The sequence below is a fragment of the Cydia amplana genome, chromosome 3 (genome assembly GCF_948474715.1).
Source record: "Cydia amplana chromosome 3, ilCydAmpl1.1, whole genome shotgun sequence".
Classification (NCBI taxonomy): domain Eukaryota; kingdom Metazoa; phylum Arthropoda; class Insecta; order Lepidoptera; family Tortricidae; genus Cydia; species Cydia amplana.
In genome coordinates, this window is record NC_086071.1 from 15096252 (window position 1) to 15117551 (window position 21300).

The following is a 21300-nucleotide window of genomic DNA, read 5'->3' on the forward strand; positions in this document are numbered from 1 at the left end:
ATATATACTCGTACATTCCACGACTCTTCTTTTTCCGAACAGACTATATCCACTTACAGAATCAATTAGTGAACTACCTAGTGTACGCACACATTATGTGGGTTACAAATGTTCAAGAGGAATAGCAAAAAGGTGTTCCAGTTTTATTCCGTACAGTTTAGACAATGGCCTTGTTCGGGCTCAGTTTAATTGCTTTAACTGTGATTACATTATGTTGTGCATTTGGTGAGTTATTTTTTTGTTCTCAATTTCACGTATTAGACCGCGTACTGGATACAAGTGGCGCACGGCTTTTCAATATCATACCTCCTTAGGCCACTCAGCAAGCTCAACACGAAACTTAACTGATAACCTCTCTATTATATCACGATTGTATAAATTACTATCAACAATATACGAACAGCAAAACAATTAAGAGCTATTTTCACACACACGGTACCTAAAACATTCCCACTTCACATTAATCTCCGTAAATAACAAAGAGAAAAACTATATACCCACTTAAAAATACGTCTCTAGTTATACATAAATTCCACAATCTTAAGTCTAGATGTATTTTAAATTTACTTAAAAAAAAAATAGGTAACTATTGCGGTAAGGTAACTGAATAAGTATGCTATGTACCTATTGTATCTTATAAGTTTGTTTTGTAATAAGTTTATCAAATGGCTCTCATTCCTTTTTCATAATTATTGACTTTCGATATAAAACGAGCCTATTTTGGGTCACTGGTGGGGTCTGAAGACTTGGACAACAGGATCGTGGGAGGACAAGAGGCCTGGATAGAGGACCATCCTTCCCGGGTTTTCTACAAGGTGAACAACTTATACTTCTGTGGGGGATTCATTGTCAGCGAGATACACATACTGACGGCGGCTCATTGCGCTCAGAAGTAAGCTACAATAACCTTACCTACCTTACCTAACCTTACCTTACCCTACATTACCTTACCTTACCTTACCTTGCCTAAGGCACTAAGGTAGGTGGGGTTAGAGTGCTCGTCACTGTCCCCGTAGAGGTCTTGGATTAGTCACAAAATCACTTGAAAAGAACAAGTGAAAAGTTTAAGGGTTTAAATAATTGCAAGCTATTAAATAAATAGGTTCAATTTAGCCAATGGTATTTAAAAGCATAAACGACCTAAATTAATTCAGCAAGGTCATCTCTAACTATGCAAATAAAGATCTCTCTCTCTCTCTAACTAGGTACCTACACTGCATCCATAGAACCAATTTCAAAATTTTGAAAGCATATGTTCGAGGTTCTGAATTCCGATGTACTTATGTTTTTTAAACTTTTTAAAATGTTTATTAAGATTGTTACCTAACCTCAGAACTCCGGCATTTCTCAACCGATTTAGATTTTTTTCGATTGAAAGTATAGACTTACAGATTGGTCCCATTTATGTCATATTTTAGTTCTGTTCTGATGATGGGATCCACAAAAAATCGAGGGATCCTTGGATTATTTGATACTTATACTTTCCTTGAACCATTGGTTTTATAAACTTGACTACTTTTGCTCTGCGCAAAGGTTGTTTGGAAGAGATCGCTCACACGACCACCAGACAATTAGGTAATAGGCAGATGCACGATGCATATCTTTTTGCTTTTCTTTAATATAGGTGAGGAATAAAATAGTCTAACATAGTTTTACTAAGTGTTACTAACAATGATATGGAACTTGATGTATTCTGAAATAAATGTTTTTTTTTCATAAAATTTACTTATTTGAATACAATGTTTTAGTGTAGACCCATCAACAGTGGTACTTCAAGCTGGAAGCGCCTCTCGTAAGAATGGAACCATAATACCCATAGCGGAAGTCATCCCTCATCCGAAATACAACGATCCCCAATTCGACAAGGATGTGGCGGTCATGAGGACCGTGGACCCCATTAATTTCTCTGACATCATGCAGCCAATACCACTTCCAAAGCTTTGGCGTCCTATGAGAGGTGGCACTAAGATTATGGTCAGCGGCTGGGGGGCAACCAAGGTAAACATTAGAGCCAAAAATAATTAATAAAGAATAAACAGGTAAACCAAGCCCCAAACTAAGAAAAGCTTGTACAATGGGTGCTAGGCGACGATATACATACTTATATAGATAAATTCATACTTATATACATAGAAACCACCCATGACGGGAACAAATCTATCCTAAAGCCTAGTTTTCCGTCTCGGTACCTAGTTGCTTTTCTACAGTAGCCGCGTGGACCTGCAAACCTAAGATCGAAAGGTCAAGTCCGGGTTTGACAAATGGAGCAATTCAGTTTCTCACAAATAAAGTATGTCATTTCTTTTGGGAAAGGATAACGATATGAGAAAATCTGTGTGATACCAACAAGATCTAGTTTCTGCTTTCGTTTTTGGTAAGATTTCTGGCGCTTTCGTACATAAACTATACTTGGTCAAGCAGATCTTGTCAGTAGAAAAAGGCGGCAAATTTGAAAAATGTAGGCGCGAAGGGATATCGTCCCATAGAAAATTTGAATTTCGCGCCTTTTTTATTGTACGAAATGTGTGATGATGATTTTTCATTTTTTATTTTTTATAAATTCCAGGGAGTTCTGTTATTGGCTATGCTTATAAGTTCTCATGTTTTTTGTATTATTATTTACTGTAAACACTGTTGAACTACTTGGTTCATAACTAAATATTGTCTTCAGGCTCTTGGAGAATGCACATTTGGTCTACTTACTTGTTTCATATCCAGGAAGGCATGTCTTCGTTTCCGGAAAGGCTGATGGACATCGAGATCTCCGTGGTGTACCGCGCAGTCTGCCATGCCTCGTACCCGGGGATTCTGACCGAAAACATGTGGTGTGGAGGCAACTACTTCTTAGGCGGTCAGGGAACTTGCCAAGTAAGTGAATAAAGTGTGGCAAAATCTACCACTACAGCCGCGTTATGCTTTTCTCAAAAATGGTGCAAAAACTAAAAAAAATATCGATATATTATTAAAACCTGACCAGGAATACCACAAATATTAGGAATATTAGGAATATAATTATGACCACGCGCCATGTTGCGGAATTTCACTTGAACTAACTTTTTTTCATGAAAATAACAATCCCACTTGACAATTATCAATTGATCATATATACTGGTCATATATACTCTTTATTTGTATTATATTGTACCTATTAGGTCTATGTAGGCTTTACCTATTATTACTATTTGTGTGGATTTTAGGGTGATTCCGGCAGTGCTGCGATCCAAGACGGTATGGCAGTGGGTATCGTCTCGTTCGCCCGCGGCTGCGCCCGGCCGCTCTCGCCGACCGTGTTCGCGAACACCGCCGCGCCTGCCATACGGAACTTCATCAAACAGCACACGGGCCTTTGAAGAATACTTCACTCTGGAAGGCCTGGGTCTAAATTCTTTTCGTTGTCTTGTTTTTGTCGTACGCGAAATATTTTAATTGTAGTAAAAATTCTGACGCATGAACACGTATATTTTATGTGTTGGTGGAACAAGGAGCTACATTATCTGAGTTTAAATAAAATCTATTATCTACTAATAACGATAAAGCGATTTGAAGTTAGGTAGGCCTTATTACCCTCAGGTACCTTACGTGCGAAGTATCAAACTCACCCATAAGAGGAAAAGGCAAAAAGGAAGATTTTGTTGTCAGCAAAGCCAATGCGTTAATAATTAAACTGAGCCCGTACCATGAGTCACTGACAGTGTCAAAACTGACATATACGCTATCGAGAATGTAATTCACTTTCTATACATCTCGTTCGCACTAATATGCAAGTACGAGCGAGATGCATAGAAAGTAAATTACGTTCTCGATGGCGTTTATGTCAGTGCAAAACTGATGGTAGCCGTACTGTCATGGTTGAGTGAGCTCCCGAATCCAGTGTGTAATTACACGACCTCATGAATCTGACGATTCATCTAATAGACACTTGTCATTTAAAATGCCGCATAATGTATAATCGGAGACCACAACTAAGTGGTAGCATTTAATGACAATTAAAAAAACATGCGTGACAAATGAGTGAGGTTTAAGGGGCCCACTGATTAACAGTCCGCCGGACGATATCGGCCTGTCAGTTGTTCGGAGCTGTCAACTTTTTGTTCTAACTGACAGGCCGATACCGTCCGGCGGACTGTTAATCAGTGGGCCCCTTTAGTAATCTTTACATGTCGTTAGTAAGTCGCGAAGTGTCTGGTTGACGTAAATGGTGACCGAAGAGCTGGCGGCTTCCTCGCTCAACGTCAAATGCCGCCAGCATCATTTGTACAATGCCTCAAGGGCCTATTTTATTTAGATTTGAGCTAGTTATTAATTTAATTTAGTGGTACCGCTGTATAATATATATTTTATAAAATAAAAATAAAACATAAGTTAATATTAAGGTTACTACTCGTATAAGGTCACTGCGGGCAAGACCGGCATACTTTATTTTTTTTTCTACTTTGGAGTGATCTAGTTGCGTTAATTATTCACCTACGTTACCGTTTGTAATCGCATACGACGTAGAATTTAATAATTAATAGTTTAGCCATAGTGACAGATCGTTTTAATCATAAATTAAGCAAAAACATTTGTATTTTTAAAAAATCGGCGAGTAGACGGACTTCCCTTGTAGTTTAAGGGAAGTCCGTCTAGTAATGATATCAGCCAATCTATGGGTGCGTATATGTTCGTAGTCGAATTCCTAAAAAGAATGAATCAAGACAATGAAAAGTGTACTTTCAACTTGTTAATATAGGGTTCTGGTTCGAAATAAACGCCATTTTTCTAATATAAAGGCAAAGTCCGGCATATACTACGAAAATGGGGTGGTAAACCTTTTATGGCTAATAATTACACGTAATCATTTTTTGGATTTCCGAAATAAAAGACCAATAGAAATTTTAAAATGTACTTTATTCGTTTCTTTTAATTTACTGTGAGATGAAAATTTAGGAAACTAAGATCATGCGTAATGTCAGGAGGATTTGTCGATACCTTATCAAATCGTTATAATATTAAAATCGCAAAAACAGTTGGTAATCTCTGATTTAACGAAAGTCTACGAAAGAAACGGACTTGCCTTGTAAATAATAGACGGACTTTCAAACTTAGTCAAATTTTAATGTGATAAATGGTGGAACGTATAATTACAAAACTAAGCCAAATTATGATATTTTAAACACAGAATAAAGATAACTGGTTCTTATGCTATTTACGTAGGTACTTTCTGATGCACAATCTTTTCAAAAACTATTTTTAATATTTTTTTTCGAACGGCTGTCGAACTATGACTTCGAGTTCAAAACACGAAGTGACTTATTTGAGCGGATTGCTCTAAAATTGGTTGTCACAGCGCCATGTGTTTTAGAGTAAGGGAACTAACGCGCAAAACTGATTAATCGACTAGACTCCAAAGCGGCATACGCCTTCAAATTCAAAAGTTATAACGTGTTGGCGGACTTGCCCTGTAGACGGTCTTGCCCGCAGTGACCTTAATATCAAAAAAGTTAGAGTCTGTGCGGAAAGAGAAGAGTCGTGGAATGTATTGGGCCCCATACATTCCATGACTCTTCTCTTTCCGCACAGACTATAGCAAGAATCAGAGGCGTATTTTAAAGATTTGGCGCTCCCGCCCAGTTAGATTCGCCGCCCCATTAAGTGATGGTAATGTATCTCATATAAGGAAAAAAAACCTATTTTGCAGCCTGCCGCCCCGGGCCATGGCCCCCTTGGCTCTAGGGTAAATACACCGGCAAGAACAAAACATTATATTTTGTTTTCTCGCTTTTTGGTAGGTAAGGTCAGTGGCGGCAAATGCGCTCATGGTCAGCTGCGCCTATTACAATCGCAAGGAGAACTTTTCCCAGTAAGGAAAGGGTAAACCGCTTTACTGCAAATAATGAATCTTCTATATAAAAGCCGCTGGTGTGTGGTGGCCTAGCGGTAAGAGCGTGCGACTTTCAATCCGGAGGTCGCGGGTTCAAAACCCGGCTCGTACCAAAAATGACCAATGAGTTTTTCGGAACTTATGTACGAAATTTCATTTGATATTTACCAGTTGCTTTTCGGTGAAGGAAAACATCGTGAGGAAACCGGAATAATCCCAAAAAGCCCTAATTTCCCCTCTGGGTTGGAAGGTCAGATGGCAGTCGCTTTCGTAAAAACTATAGCCTAGACGTCAATTCATGGGATTCGTTGTCAAGCGGACCCCAGACTCCCATGAGCCGTGGCAAAATGCCGGGATAACGCGAGGAAGATGAAATATTTTTTTTTGCTAGATCTGTATAAATCAAAGCTGCGCGATATTTACGTAATGTAACATAAAATAAAATAAGTAGGTACCTACTTATCGTTAAAAAAATAACACATTATTATTTTTACACGAATCTGGTTTAACGCCTCGCCTACGCAAATGAAAATCCTTGAAAGTTGCAAGTGCTATTCCACCGCAGGCGCGCTAAAATGGCATTTAAAATTTTTGTTGGTGTTGAATTGATTACCAATAATTAACAAAAAGCCATAGTTATAGATGTATTTTAAACAATCGACCTCGAGAAAGGCTTCAAGATTGTTAGATTCTGTTCGGAAAGAGAAGAGTCGTGGAATGTATTGGGCCCCATACATTCCACGACTCTTTTTTTCCGCACAGACTCTAATTAAATTTATGGCAGCCATAATTATATTAATTATTGTGATTGAAAAAAGCGGTACGACTTTTAAAAACTCCGTTTTCTGAACCTCTTAAGGTGCAATAACACCTTAAGATATTTGCCTGGTTCGATCAAATCCATACTAATAATTATTATAAATGCGAAAGTGTCTGTCTGTCTGTTACCTCTTCACGCTTAAACCGCTGAACCGATTTAGTTGAAATTTAGTATGAAGATAGTTTGAGTCCCGGGGAAGGACATAGGATACTTTTTATCTCAGAAGTTCTGAGATAAAAAGTATCCTATGTCCTTCTATGTTCTGAGTCAGAACCCCCTTCCCTTCCCTTGAAGGGGTGAAAAGCGGGGTGGAAAGGGTATAGCCGGGTAAGCATGGCCAAACTGCCCTTAGCGAAAAAAACAATTTCCTTTTACTGGATTATTAACCTATGTATATGTAGTGCTTTCACCAAATATTAAGCCTCAAATGCTTCAGATTTAAAAAAAAAATGCAAAAAAAGAAAAATCATTTTTATTTTATTACAGCCAAAGCACTAATCCGATTTCTTTGTAATTTGGGTATGTTGTATATACAATTAAGGTCGCTTTCTGAAAAAAATAATATTGAATTATCTCTTAAAATAATAGTAAAAAATTTAGATGAAAATTTTCAAAAAAATAAAAAAAATACATGCGAGATAGCGACAGTTATCAAATTTACATATTTCATGTAGAATTTAATAATGTTTAATATATATTTTTTTCAAAAATTAAAATCGGGATTAACAGTGTTAAAAACTCGAATTTGTAACATCCCATAATACCTTCTCTTCATACAAAATAACTTGTACGTTATACTAGAAAGTTATATTCCCAACGCAATTTGAATTTAGAACGCGACTTATTTCGCTGAGCGCGGACCTTAAACTCCGTGGCTGTATGCGGCTAGGGCGAACGGCATTCAGAGATTTAAAAAGCGGCCAAGTGCGAGTCGGACTCGCCCATGAAGGGTTCCGTATTTAGGCGATTTATGACGTATTAAAAAAAAACTACTTAACAGATCTCGTTCAAACTAATTTTCGGTGGAAGTTTACATGGTAATGTACATCATATATTTTTTTTAGTTTTATCATTCTCTTATTTTAGAAGTTACAGGGGGGGGGGACACACATTTTACCACTTTGGAAGTGTCTCTCGCGCAAACTATTCAGTTTACAAAAAAATGATATTAGAAACCTCAATATCATTTTTGAAGACCTATCCATAGATAGCCCACACGTATGGGTTTCATGAAAAAAAAAATTTAAGTTTCAGTTCTAAGTATGGGGAACCCCAAAAATTTATTGTTTTTTTTTCTATTTTTGTGTGAAAATCTTAATGCGGTTCACAGAATACATCTACTTACCAAGTTTCAACAGTATAGTTCTTATAGTTTCGGAGAAAAGTGGCTGTGACATACGGACGGACAGACAGACGGACAGACAGACAGACATGACGAATCTATAAGGGTTCCGTTTTTTGCCATTTAGCTACGGAACCCTAAAAAAAGCGCGGGAACAGGAAAATAGGCACGAATTTTATACAGAGCGTTAACGATTGAAAAATGTCTGTTCCTTTGATGAATAAAATACGTCACATTCTAAATTCAAATTCGTAAAGACTGCGTTCACAATATACTTCATTCGTTTATGACTACTTAGCTTTGCTTGTATGAAGAGAGAGTATTATGGGATCTTACAAATTCGAGTTTTTCACACTGTTAATCCCGATTTTAATTTTTGAAAAAAATATATGTTAAACATTATTAAATTCTACATAAAATATGTAAATTTGGTAACTGTCGCTATCTCGCACGTATTTTTTTTATTTTTCTGAAAATTTTCATCTCAATTTTTTACTATTATTTTAAGAGATAATTCAATATTATTTTTTTCAGAAAGCGACCTTAATTGTATATACAACATACCCAAATTACAAGGAAATCGGATTAGTACTTTGGCTGTAATAAAATAAAAATGATTTTTCTTTTTTTGCATTTTTTTTTTTAAATATGAGGCATTTCAGGCTTAATATTTGGTGAAAGCACTACATATACATAGGTTAATAATCCAGTAAAAGGAAATTGTTTTTTTCGCTAAGGGCAGTTTGGCCATGCTTACCCGGCTATACCCTTTGTATGGGAAATCAATAACCGCTGAACTGATTTAGTTAAAACTTGGTATGCGGATAGTTTGAGCTGTTGGGAAGGATATAGAATAGTTTTTATTCCCGAAATTATCCCTTAAGGGTGTAAAAAATGGGGTGGAAATGTAGGTATAAAGTGGACCAATTTGTGGATGAAAAGAAGGATGAACAGATAAGAAACAGATTTGTTTGAAAAGTAAGATACCCATATTACTTATCCATCAAAGTGAGTAGGTGCAAACAGCAACACTCCTCACTGTACATCGGTGGACCTTATTACAAAGGGCATAAGGTCCACCGATGTACAGTTAACAGTGTGGGCATTGGTACGGAACATTAACGGCTATTTCTCATTGACGTATAATATCTAGTGTCCGACCGAAGGTTCGGTTTCTGTTTCGGTTTCGGCCAGTTTCGGCCAAAAAATCATGTTTCGGCTGTAGTTTCGGTTTCGGCCAAAAAACGGCCGAACCTTTCGGCCGGGCCGAAACTTACGAAATGGTACTTCGGACAAAGACCAAAAGTTGGGGAATAAGTAGGACAACAATATTAATACCTACATATACTGATTCATGTATATTAGGTACAGACATTCATTGGTTTATTAATTTTATTATAAAACACAATTCCACTAATGAGGGCGCCACTGGACGGTTGACGCAGTCTTAAGAGGCTGTCAATACCTATAAGTGAATGAGATAGCACTGTCGCATGTTACTGGGCCCTGGGCAAGATAATAATAAGAAAACTAGCCTCACTTTTTACCTCAATTTACCATTGGTTTGTGTTCCACATGTCCTCTACTTCAGTTTAGCCTTTGGCCTCGCTGCGCCATGCTCGGCCTGCGGTCTCGCTTTTGAATACAATGGACATTGGTTGGAGTCTGTGCTCAACTACTTATCCTGAAGCCTTAAGCACGGCTTTGACTTCGCATGAAAGTTCGCCTCAATGGGGCACTTCGGACTTTTCGGCCCAGGTGAAGATCGGTACCCGGCCTTGCGATATTGTTAACAAAAAATTTCGCGCTCGCTGCGCTCGCGTTTTTGGTTGACCCTGTGTCTACATATTAGCTTGACTGGTGAATGAATATAGTTAGACCAAGAAAATTCTACAATGATTTTGATAGCATACGCAGTGCAACTAGTGCAAATGTTATTTATACGTCATAATTTCATAAAAGTTTTGACGTTTAAAATAACACTTGCACTGCGTGTGTTATCAACTTATCAAAATCGTTGCAGAATTATCTTGGTCTAACTCTAGTAATTTTCATAAAAAACTGCTTAAGTAACATCAATTTCAAGGACATTGGGTGTTGACAGCCCCATAATATGTGTGTAAAAGCGGTTTTATGACATTTTTTCAACGATTTTAACAAGTCTACAAAAGTTTCGGTTTCGGTTTCGGCCGAAACTAGAGCCAAAGCCGAACATTCGGTTTCGGTTTCGGTTTCGGCAAAAAAACATGTTTCGGTCGGACACTAATAATATCTAAGGACGGGCTAATGGGGCACTAAAAATGGTACTAGTTCAGCGGTGTTACTCACGAATTCCAGCCAATCGTGCAGTCTAACGCAACTAGTTGCGACCAATAGCGCTCGTAATGCGAACTCGTCAACCAATCGCGGGCGTGATGCGAATTCATCAACCAGTCGCGTTGTAGCGATTTCACACCGCTGTACTGAGGGGCTACCGCGAAAACCGAATTTCGCAAATTGCGGGGATCTTTCTCTTTTACTCCAATGAACGCGTAATTAGAGTGACAGAGAAAATGCTCGCAATTTGCGAACTTCGATTTTCGCGGTTATAGCCCTGGCCCCTATCATGCCTCATTATTATTGCCCGTACAGCCAGTCCCTAGATATCTATGTCAATGCTATTTCTATTATTTATTCAAAATTACTTATAGGCATACTCCGGTTTGACGTGGCCAAAATTGTACACATTCTAGTGCTTGATGAAATATCGACTTAATCGTATCGATATTGATACGAAAGAATTTCTAGATTTTCGTCACAAATATGAATCCTTGAACTTAACTTTATAAGTTAAGAGCTCTTACATTAGATACACCTCTTGTATTTATTCTTATCACAACTATAAATATTCAACATCTGGCATTGACTTGAGAATTCTGACAAAATATAAGTTACATTGAATAATGATTCAGTGCATATTACTCGTATTGTAATATTTTAACACGATTATAATATTTCAGAATTACATAGGTAACAGTATGATACGTCACAATTTTATCGATATCGACTTATAAAGTAAATTATATTTGTCCTCGCACTATTTAAACATCAATACAAAATTACTCCCGTCAAATCGAGGTATACATAATTTATGTAGAACACATTTATTATTTCAAAGAGACCATAAATCGCTTGACTTACAACACTGATTTTAATAGGGTAGGTATACAGATTTTTAATTTAATAGTAATCAGCGAATACAGTCGCGTGTATAAATTTTTAAACATATTATATTATTTAAATATTTTTACACTCGACTGTAGTACATGAATTAGGTACATGATGTATAAACTTCACTTAAATACCTAATACTTATTTTCAATAGATATCCAGAGTTTTATTTCATTACAGTTAATTTGTATCTACCTAACAATAATTACAACTAAATAAATTCGTATACAATATTACCAACTCGAACTATACCAATTTATTGTATCCACGATTGCATGAAAAATGTACTTTAGACAAAATAATTAACAGGTTTTCATACAAACTTATTCCTCATTTTCCCCTCTGGATATTAACATTATAGAAAATATTTTTTACACACAATCTGATGCATTTTAATCATAGCTATGCCCGACCGTTTTTATTGTTTTCGATTTTTTAATTATTATAAGAGTTAGGAGCGGTTCCATACAATTTTTTATAAGCTCCTAACTCCTATAATAAAGTAAAAATCGATCGCCCCTATCCTCTTATATAATACAAAAAATCATACAAGGCGTATCTTCGCGGTACCTACGTCGTTTTAATAAATAATAATAATATATTTTTAGAAAAAACTAATTATGACTCTATATTATAAGCCATTAGGCTTAACTTTTTGTCTACGGAGCCCTAAAAACGGAGTTCCGTTTCCGGACCTGTATGATACATTAAAAAAATGTTTTTTTTTTTGTTCATTACCACAAGCATATTTTTGGCATTGATTTTTTTGTCCGTTTCCATACTCAGGTAGAATATAACTTTAGGCGGATCATCAGTAGGTAAATAATTAATTACAACTTTATACCAGAAAACTTAACATGTAGGTGTTAGTGTAAGGCCTGAGTGGACGCTCGAGTTGGGCGTGCATCGGGGCGGGGCGTGCGGCGTGCATGTTAAACAAATGCAAGCCTATAGGAGCGGCCTTAGTGCACGCTGCCCAAATTACTTGTGAGCCCGACGCCACGCTGCACGCCCTGCCGAACGCTCCGCTCCAAGCGTCCACTCAGGCCTTACATTTAAAGCATTAAGAACAATAGACTCGGTTCAAACATGTTTTTGAACACGCATCATAAGTTGACAAAACATGTAGATATTTGTGTAAAACTACATTTAAACAACACTCATTTCAATAACTTAATCTAGATTTTTGTAAGTTGTGATCAGCAGGTATAACATATATACCTGACCATATAATTGTTTTGCAGTAGACTGTACATTTTGTAGATGTATAATTTTATGTATGTAACACTTATGTAGGTACCCAGAAATATATTAGATTAGTAATTTTATTTACGTAATTAGGTACCTACAGTTAATTCATATCTCACAACAATCGCAACTAATTAAAATTGTTTTAAATAGGTTACGTTGTATTAAGTCATTAGTCGTGTTCGAGCCTCACTGAAGTTATATAATTAATTACTTAGAACTAAATAAATTCGTATAAAAAATTGGCAACTGCAATGTAAGTACAGTACATACATAACACTTAAAGTACAGTTTAATAACATTTTAATCTAACCCTTAATAAGGCAGTATACCCCCAGGGATCGGATACCGGTATTTTTTGTATGGGTACGAAAAAGGTATTTTTTCGTCCTTTGCTAATTATTTCATTTATATTTGGGCAATCTAATAAACGAAGTCTTTACCTAGAAACAATCATATAAAAAATCTATCTAAATAAAAAAAATTGTTATAAACTTTTTTCAAAAAACCGGTGCCGATCCCTGCATTCGATACTAAATACCTACGTCAACAAGGTGCAAGTGATAACAAGTTATGGAACGAGCCATGTAACGGATCAGAAGGCCTACCGCGAACCACGTTCGACTTGGTGCCTCCCTGTCACACTTACGTACGAAATTACAAGTACGACAGAAATGCAACACGTCGTACGTGGTTCGCGGTAGCCCCTCCGGGCTATAACCGCGAAAATCGAAGTTCGCAAATTGCGGGGATTTTTCTCTGTCACTCTAATTACGCCTTCATTGGAGTAAAAGAGAAAGATCCCCGCAATTAGCGAATTTCGTTTTTCGCGGTAGCCCCTCTGTTCGAGATTGAATTAGGATGTAAGTAGAAGTGTGCAGCCCACATAATTTATCAGCAATACTGTATTTCTAACTAAACATGATTTACAATTTATATGGTAAACATAAAAAAATTGGAACTTGAAAAAACCTTGGATTTTTTTTTGTACATAGGCTAACTAAACCGGTCATTTGAGTTTTAAGAGCGTAAACAATAATTTGTAAAGATTTATCATTTATAATATAAATGAGTACCTAAGGTTTTTTATAATTTATTGTTTTAAGGACCTTATAAAAAAATTTGTAAGTATAATTTGTATTTTTTTCGAGTATAATTTGTCACTGCCCTATTATCGGTTAAAACTTTTCAACACAATAATGAACTTGAAAATTATAATATTTTTTGTTATAAATGTATTTACAAATATATCTACTTTCGATCACAGTTTCATCGTTACATAAGGTACTAGATCGATCTCTGTACAAGTACATGAAGGTAATTACTTTTCTTTTGATTGGCCTTACCTTAAATTACCATTTGCACCAAGTTTTTCTCACTTAATTAATTTCGATTGGTCGACAAATTTTCCAGCCCGCGTGTGATTGGCGGATACATTGATAGCGCGCATTTGGAGCATCATACGAAGTTGTCTGCCATTGTACAGTCGCCTGCCATTGTCAAGTTGTCTGCCATTGTATATCTGAATATATCGGAGCGGCTAAGGCGCTCACAAATATCTGAACACGCCTCTATTTATTGTCAGGGCGTTAGAGTGCGTGTTCAGATATTGTGAATACTTCGGCCGCTCCGATATATCTGATGGCGAATGTCCATCCCGTATGTGTCCCGTACTTACGCGAATTTTCAGAAGATTTGCAGTTATAGGAGTTTGTTACTGGCACAGAATGCGTTTGTACGAGACAACTTATGGAATGCCCCATTATTTGTGGTTAGCAGATTCACGGGATCGTTGGTTGGCCAATTCATTCATAACGTGGTTGTGACTGACCCGCGCTCTTTGCCAGACCGTTTCGGGCCCAGGTGATACGATACAGGAACTGGCTGCCTTTTACTCCTGTTTCTATTACCTGACAACAAAAAAAATACTACTAACTAACCAATACACGCATAAAGTCAGTCATTGTTAAGTTTGTAGCGGTGTAACTGTACCAAACAAGCCCGCTGCACAATCAAGCATGCGTTCGTTTGAGGAAATCCATACTAATTACAATAATTATGTTTTGCTAATCCACGATGTAATTATGTGCTAGGCAATGCAATTAGTGCTAACCCACCTGCCAGATGTGTGCCACGTGCCACGTACGTAGCATGTTAATTGTAGTTATAGTCTGTGCGGAAAGAGAAGAGTCGTGGAATGTATGGGGCCCAATACATTCCACGACTCTTCTCTTTCCGAACAGACTCTATAATATAAGCAACAGATTTATGGAGGAGCGCTGTATACCTACCCTAAAGCAGAGGTTATTTATACCTATTTAGGAAGCAGAGTTTCTAGTTCTAACAGTAAGTCAATCTTTGTACCTAATAATAATAATATTGTTATATGTCATTACTTACTTCATAGAGTCTGTGCGGAAAGAGAAGAATCGTGGAATGTATGGGACCCAATACATTCCACGACTCTTATCTATCCGAACAAATTCTATTCATTTTCTAGGCCTACATGAATAAAGTATATTTTGACTTTGTCTTTGATTTAATTCCAAAAGTGTTTAATTTGAATCTATTGACTGACCATTTTAAATACTACTCCATAAATAATATGTATGTATTTCTAATAAAAGGATCTCCGTGCGTTTGCCTATAACTCAGTTCCTCTAAGCATCTGTCGCGGTGCGATATTGTTTTCCCATTTGCGCAGACATTTTGACGGACTCAACATTTTTTATTTAATTTATCGGAGTCAGGTCACATGATCCATCTCTATAAATCAGAAATTCTAGAGGCCGATGGTGTTGTCATTTGCTATAGTTTTTATCTTGTTTTAATACGACCTCGACGATCGCCATTAGGCGGGTCTCTATTGTTTCCCAAAAAGTTTCAAATAATAATGTATTGTTTGCCCGTATATTCGTTAGTCATTATTTATTTGGTTAAGAAACGCGTCACTTTTCAGGATTGCGATTAAACAAACCTAACCTAACCTATCTATAGGATAACCTTAAGAAAATCCTGCAAAAGTTAACGGTTTCAGTTTTAGGACTAATGATAATATGACAAACAATACATTATGACTTAAAATTTTATGGGAAACAAATTGGGCATCTGCAGCCATTCATGATGCCTAAAGAGGCCCACTGATGGTCAGTCCGCCGGACGATATCGGCCTGTCAGTTGTTCGGAGCTGTCACCTTTTGCGTTTAACTGACAGGCCGATATCGTCCGCCGGACTGGTAATCCCACAGATTACCAGTCCGGCGGACGATATCGGCCTGTCCCTTTAGGATTGAGCTAGTGCATCAAAAGCGAAATTTATCTCTAGGTAAGTACATCCATTTCAGACGTAATGATTAGTCGATGTCCTCCGGCGAACTGATCATCAGTGGGCCCCTTTATGACACAACAGTCATTACATAATAATATAATAAAATAATAATAATAATAATATGTGGTTGGATCAAGGGTCAGATGCAGAAGGCGGTGATCTTGGACACGGCGCGGATAGTCCGCCGGTTCCTCTCTCTGCAACCCTGACCACCGGCAGCTTGGGCCTTGCCCCGCTGCTGGCGGCACCCTAGGTTAGGTTTTTTATAATATGTTTATAAGTATTTTGTATTGTTTTTGTAAGTGTTTTTGTATTTTATTTTTATATCCATATTATAAAATAACCTAACTTAAGACCAAAAATAAATAAAGAGAATAATAATATAATAATTAATAATATAATTTAAGTAAGAAATAACTTACTTTACGATGGTGGAGGGTAGAATAAGTTTTCTGCCAACAAACTGCTATGCAGTTTGGCAGATAAGTAACAATGATTATGTAACTTCCCCTTTTAATAATAAATAAATTAAAAAAAAAAAACATTGCAAGTGCTCCAATCAGAGTGAGCAATCGTCAAGATCGTTAAATCAGAATCGGTCTCCTAATTCTATTTTATTTTTAATTATGAATATCGAGCATTTACATTCAAGTACATAAGTATAACACACTTTTGATTTGGAACTCTGGTAGCCGTTTAAGATGGGTAATAATAATATAAAGGAGCATAATATATGGTGGAATCACGTCAGTTTGTCACGCAAATTAGGCGCAATATTATGACGTCGAGTTGCGGAAACCAAGCCCGCGAAAACCTATAACCTAAATGGTGGAATATTCTCTGTCCTGGGGTGCAGTCTCGGTAGCTCAGTTGGCAGCGCGATGGGCTAGTGATCCAGAGTCATGAGTTCGGGCCCGATACTATGATAATACTATTACTTATTCTGTGCTGATACATTTCATATTTCTAAGCTTTATGGCGTCATTTGCAGATGTTTCTGCTTAATACAAAATTAATTTAAACCACTACTTACTTATATGTAAACATTCGAAGAGTTACCTCGATTCCTCATGGAGTCCATCGTAAGAACTGGATTTTGGCAAAAATGGGGCGAATGTGTATGTACAGACTTTCAAATAAAAAAATGTCTGCGATTTAGCAAGAAATAAGGGTACCGTATAGTTAGGGTACCAGTCAAATCAGCTATTCTTTATGAAAAATTTGTTTGTGTGTTACTATGAAGTGAGTATACGAACGTATATGTATATTACGTATGTAATCAAAATAAATCCATCTCCTTTTGAAAATTAAAAATGAATAAATGTTTATTTCTGTTACAATGCACAGGTACAGATCAGGGGTGTTGCGAACATCCGCATCCGTATCCGCAACCGCGGAACTTCCGCATTATTTTCAACATCCGCATCTGCATCCGCATCCGCATAAAATCGATGCGGAGCTTATGCGGATGCGGATGTCGAACAAGTCGGTACAGGAACGTCTTAACGGCGACGTAAGTGCTAGGTAATTTCGTCATTAGGTATAGCTATAACGAAATCGTCTAGATTCAGAAAAGTCGGCCAAGTTACTATTTATCTATATATATAAATGCAAGTGTCCTGACTGACTGACTGACTGACTGACTGACTGACTGACTGATTCATCAACGCAGAGCCGAAACTACAAAAGCTAGAAAGTTGAAATTTGCACACTAGGTTGCATTTATAAAGTTTACAAGAGATAAGAAGCGATTTTGAAAAATTCAACCCCTAAGGGGGTTAAAAAGGGGATGAAATGTTGTATGGGGTTCAAGTTTTATTTTAAGCTAGGAATTTGAAACTTTGTAAAAATGTATTATATTAAAAAACAAGAAAACGAATTTCAGCGTTTTCGAAAACTCATCCCCCAAGGTGGTGAAAAAGGGGTTGAAAGTTTGTATGGAGATCAAATATTTTTGTGAGTGTGGGACTTGAAACTTTGTATATGGGTATATTATTATAAGACAGGAAAAGTGATTTCAGCGTTTCTGAAAATTCATCCCCCGAGGTGGTGAAAAAGGGGTTGAAAATTTGAATCCATTCAAATGCTTTGAAACTTCTTAGAAAGGCATAATAGCCGACTACAAAAAAAAGTAATTGTGACGTTTTAGGAAATTCAACCCCTAAGGGGGTTAAAAAGGGGATGAAACTTTGCCTTGGGGTGCAAATTTTATTTTAAGCTAGGACCTTGAAACTTTGCAAAAGGTATTAAATTAAAAGACAACAAAACTGATTTCAAGGTTTTTAAAAATTCATTCCCCGAGGTGGTGAAAAAGGGGTTGAAAGTTTGTACGGAGATCAAATATTTTTGAGAGTACGGGACTTGAATATTTGTATAAAGCCATATTATTAGAACTCAAGAAAAGTAATTTCAGCGTTTTTAAAAATTCATCCCTTAAAAGGGTTAAAAAGGGGATGAAAGGTTGTATGGGGTTCAAGTTTTATTTTAAGCTAGGAATTTGAAACTTTGTAAAAGTGTATTATATAAAAAAATAAGAAAACTAATTTCAGCGTTTTCGAAAATTCATCCCCCAAGGTGGTAAAAAGGGGTTGAAATATTGTATGAAGATCAAATATTTTTGTGATTGTGGGACTTGAAACTTTGTATATGGGTATATTATTAAAAGACAGGAAAAGTAATTTCAGCGTTTTTGAAAATTCATCCCCTAACAGGGTTAAAAAGGGGTTGAAAGTTTGAATCCATTACAATGCTTTGAAACTTTTTAGAAAGGCATAATAGCCGATTACAAAAAAAAAGTAATTGCGACGTTTTAGGAAATTCAACCCCTAAGGGGGTAAAAACGGGGATGAAACTTTGTCTTGGGGTGCAAATTTTATTTTAAGCTAGGACCTTGAAACTTCGCTAAATGGTATTAAATTAAAAAACAATAAAATTAATTTCAGCGTTTTTAAAAATTCATCCCCCGAGGTGGTGAAAAAGGGGTTGAAAGTTTGTACGCAGATCAAATATTTTTGAGAGTGCGGGACTTGAATCTTTGTATAAAGCCATATTATTAGAACTCAAGAAAAGTAATTTCAGCGTTTTTAAAAATTCATCCCTTAAAGGGGTTAAAAAGGGGTTGAAAGATTGTGTAGGGTTTAAATTTTATTTTAAGCTACGAATTTGTAACTTCGTAAAAAGTTACTTCATTAAAAGAGAAGAAAACTAATGTCAGCGTTTTGTCAAAATTCAACATTTAAGGTGGTGAAAAAGGGGTTGAATATTTGTATGGAGGTAGGGCTTCCAAATACCGGACTTCTCACAATACCGGTATTAATACCGAAACTATCTTCATCAATACCGGGATCCCGGGATCCCGGTATTGGATATGAATCGCTTAAAAATATATAGTTTTATTAAAAAGGGGAATTAGAAAGGGTCACTGGAATACCAGATATGTCCTAAAAGCTATTACAACAATAAATAATCAATGCCGCCATCTGCAATAATTTTATTTCACACTCCAGGTTGGCAATAATTTTATCCAATTTGTTGACTTTACCCAAACTTCACCTCACCAATTTCCGTCAAAATTGGTTTGTCATTATTACAGTTATCCTTGCTCTTTTGTTTTATATTTTGATAAAATTATAAGAACTAATTATGTTAATGTTAATGTCACTATCATCATATTCATATTCATGTACATATTCATCACTCACATAACTTCAGGATTCATCCACCATCAACCACCAAGTATTTATCTGACGCATTAGGCAACGATCTTGTTTCAATAATAAAATGCGGGCTAGAGACCAGAGTTAGACCAAGTACAGTCTGCAACGATTTTGATAGCATACGCAGTACGCAGTGCAAGTATTATTTGTACGTCATAATTTCATAGAAGTTTGACGTTTAATGTAACACTTGCACTGCGCGTGCTAACAAAATCGTTGCAGACTTTTCTTGGTCTAACTCTAGATGCGTCTGACCTTTAGTAAGCTTCTTGATACAGCCGAATATAATGGATTTAAAGGGTTTATACTGCGCATTTCCCTCATTTTTTAAATACCGGGATCCCGGTATTGCCTTTAAAAATACCGGTATTGAAAAATGTGTTTAAAACGACGGGATCCCGGGATCCCGAAATACCGGGATCCCGGTATTGGAAGCCCTATATGGAGGTCAAATTTTTTTTTAATGCGGGACTTGAATCTTTGTATAATGACATAATTATTATTAGAATACGAGAAAAGTGATTTAAGCGTTTTTAAAAATTCATCCCCTATAAGGGTCCAAAAGGGGTTGAAAGTTTGTATAGGGTTCAAATTTTATTTAAAGCTAGGAACTTGAAACTTCGTAAAAAGGTATTTTATTAAAAAAACAAGAAACCCTATTCAGCGTTTTTAAAAATTCATCCCCCGAGGAGGTTAAAATGGGGTTCATCCTGGTAGAAAGTTCGCGATCCCAGGACGCCTCCCCAAACGGCATATTGTGGGAAACGCCGGTGTGGGTTTAGTGGGTAGGCTCCTCCCCTTTTTTCATAACTGAAACTACATACCCCCCATTATGGGCCCACGTCGGGGCCAGGGGGACGATGCGTAACAGCATTCCCACATCGACCAAAAAAAAAACGGTTAAAATGGGGTTGAAAGTTTGTATGGAGATCAATTATTTTTGAGAGTGCGGGACTTAAATCTTTGTATAAAGCCATATTATTAGAACACAAGAAAACTAATTTCAGCGTTTTTAAAACTTCATCCATTAACAGGGTTAAAAAGGGGTTGAAAGTTTGTATAGGTTATAATTTTATTTAAAGCTAGGAACTTGAAGCTTCGTAAAAGGTAACAGAAAAGAAAACTAATTTCAGAGTCTTTGATAATTCATCCCCCAAGGTGGTGAAAAGGGGGTTGAAAATTTGTATGGAACCCAAATATTTATTTGAGTGCGGGACTTGAATCGTTGTATAAATGCATATTATTAGAATACAAGAAAAGTAATTTCAGCGTTTTTAAAAATTCATTCCCTAAAGGTTAAGAGTTGGACTTAAACAGGGGTTGAGAGTTGGTAGAGGGTTCAAATTTTATTTAAAGCTAGGAACTTCAAACTTCGTAAATAGGTAGTTAGGTAGTAGGTTTTATTGAATAGTGGACTTGAAAATCTTCTAGGGGTTGAGAGAGATTATATCGAGAACAATTTTATTTAGTTAGGGGCTTGAAACTTCGTAGCCAGGTTGTGAAAGACAAATCTCATGCGTTGTATAATAATTAACAAATGATTAACTGTCCCTACTGCTATCTTTTGCTGCATAATGTTCTAAGCTAATGTAGAATTTATAACCACCCATATACAAATCCACGCGTACGAAGTCGCGGGCAACAGCTAGTTAAATATAACGCACCTATAGGTATTCTTGCTCAAATACTAAGTTTCGTTTTTTTTTTAATAAAAAAATACTAAAAATTTAATATTTCACGTTTTCTAAGTACCTGAATCTTGACATCCGCATCCGC

At 36.6% G+C, this 21300-nt stretch overlaps 2 protein-coding genes across 2 annotated transcripts in view; one reads left to right on the plus strand and one right to left on the minus strand.

The window, feature by feature from the left end:
• LOC134662805 (melanization protease 1-like) overlaps nt 1–19277 on the minus strand; it is a 38440-nt gene extending 19163 nt beyond the window's left edge. Inside the window, exon 1 of the mRNA XM_063519111.1 lies at nt 19263–19277. The gene's annotated coding sequence lies outside the window, so the exon portion shown is untranslated. The remainder of the gene's footprint in view (nt 1–19262) is intronic.
• Nucleotides 212–3350, plus strand: LOC134662696 (trypsin-7-like). The gene is made up of 4 exons (XM_063518969.1): nt 212–225; nt 1749–1998; nt 2719–2868; nt 3198–3350. Exons 1-4 carry the CDS (start codon nt 212–214, stop codon nt 3348–3350), a joined length of 567 nt encoding a protein of 188 aa, XP_063375039.1.
• Nucleotides 19278–21300: the final 2023 nt, after the last annotated feature.

Excerpts from the sequence above, each read along its gene's own strand:
- LOC134662696 (XM_063518969.1), top strand. Across the intron at positions 1,999-2,718 it reads GCGGCTGGGGGGCAACCAAG|GAAGGCATGTCTTCGTTTCC; the intron begins GTAAACATTAGA and ends TTTCATATCCAG. Across the intron at positions 2,869-3,197 it reads GCGGTCAGGGAACTTGCCAA|GGTGATTCCGGCAGTGCTGC; the intron begins GTAAGTGAATAA and ends TGTGGATTTTAG.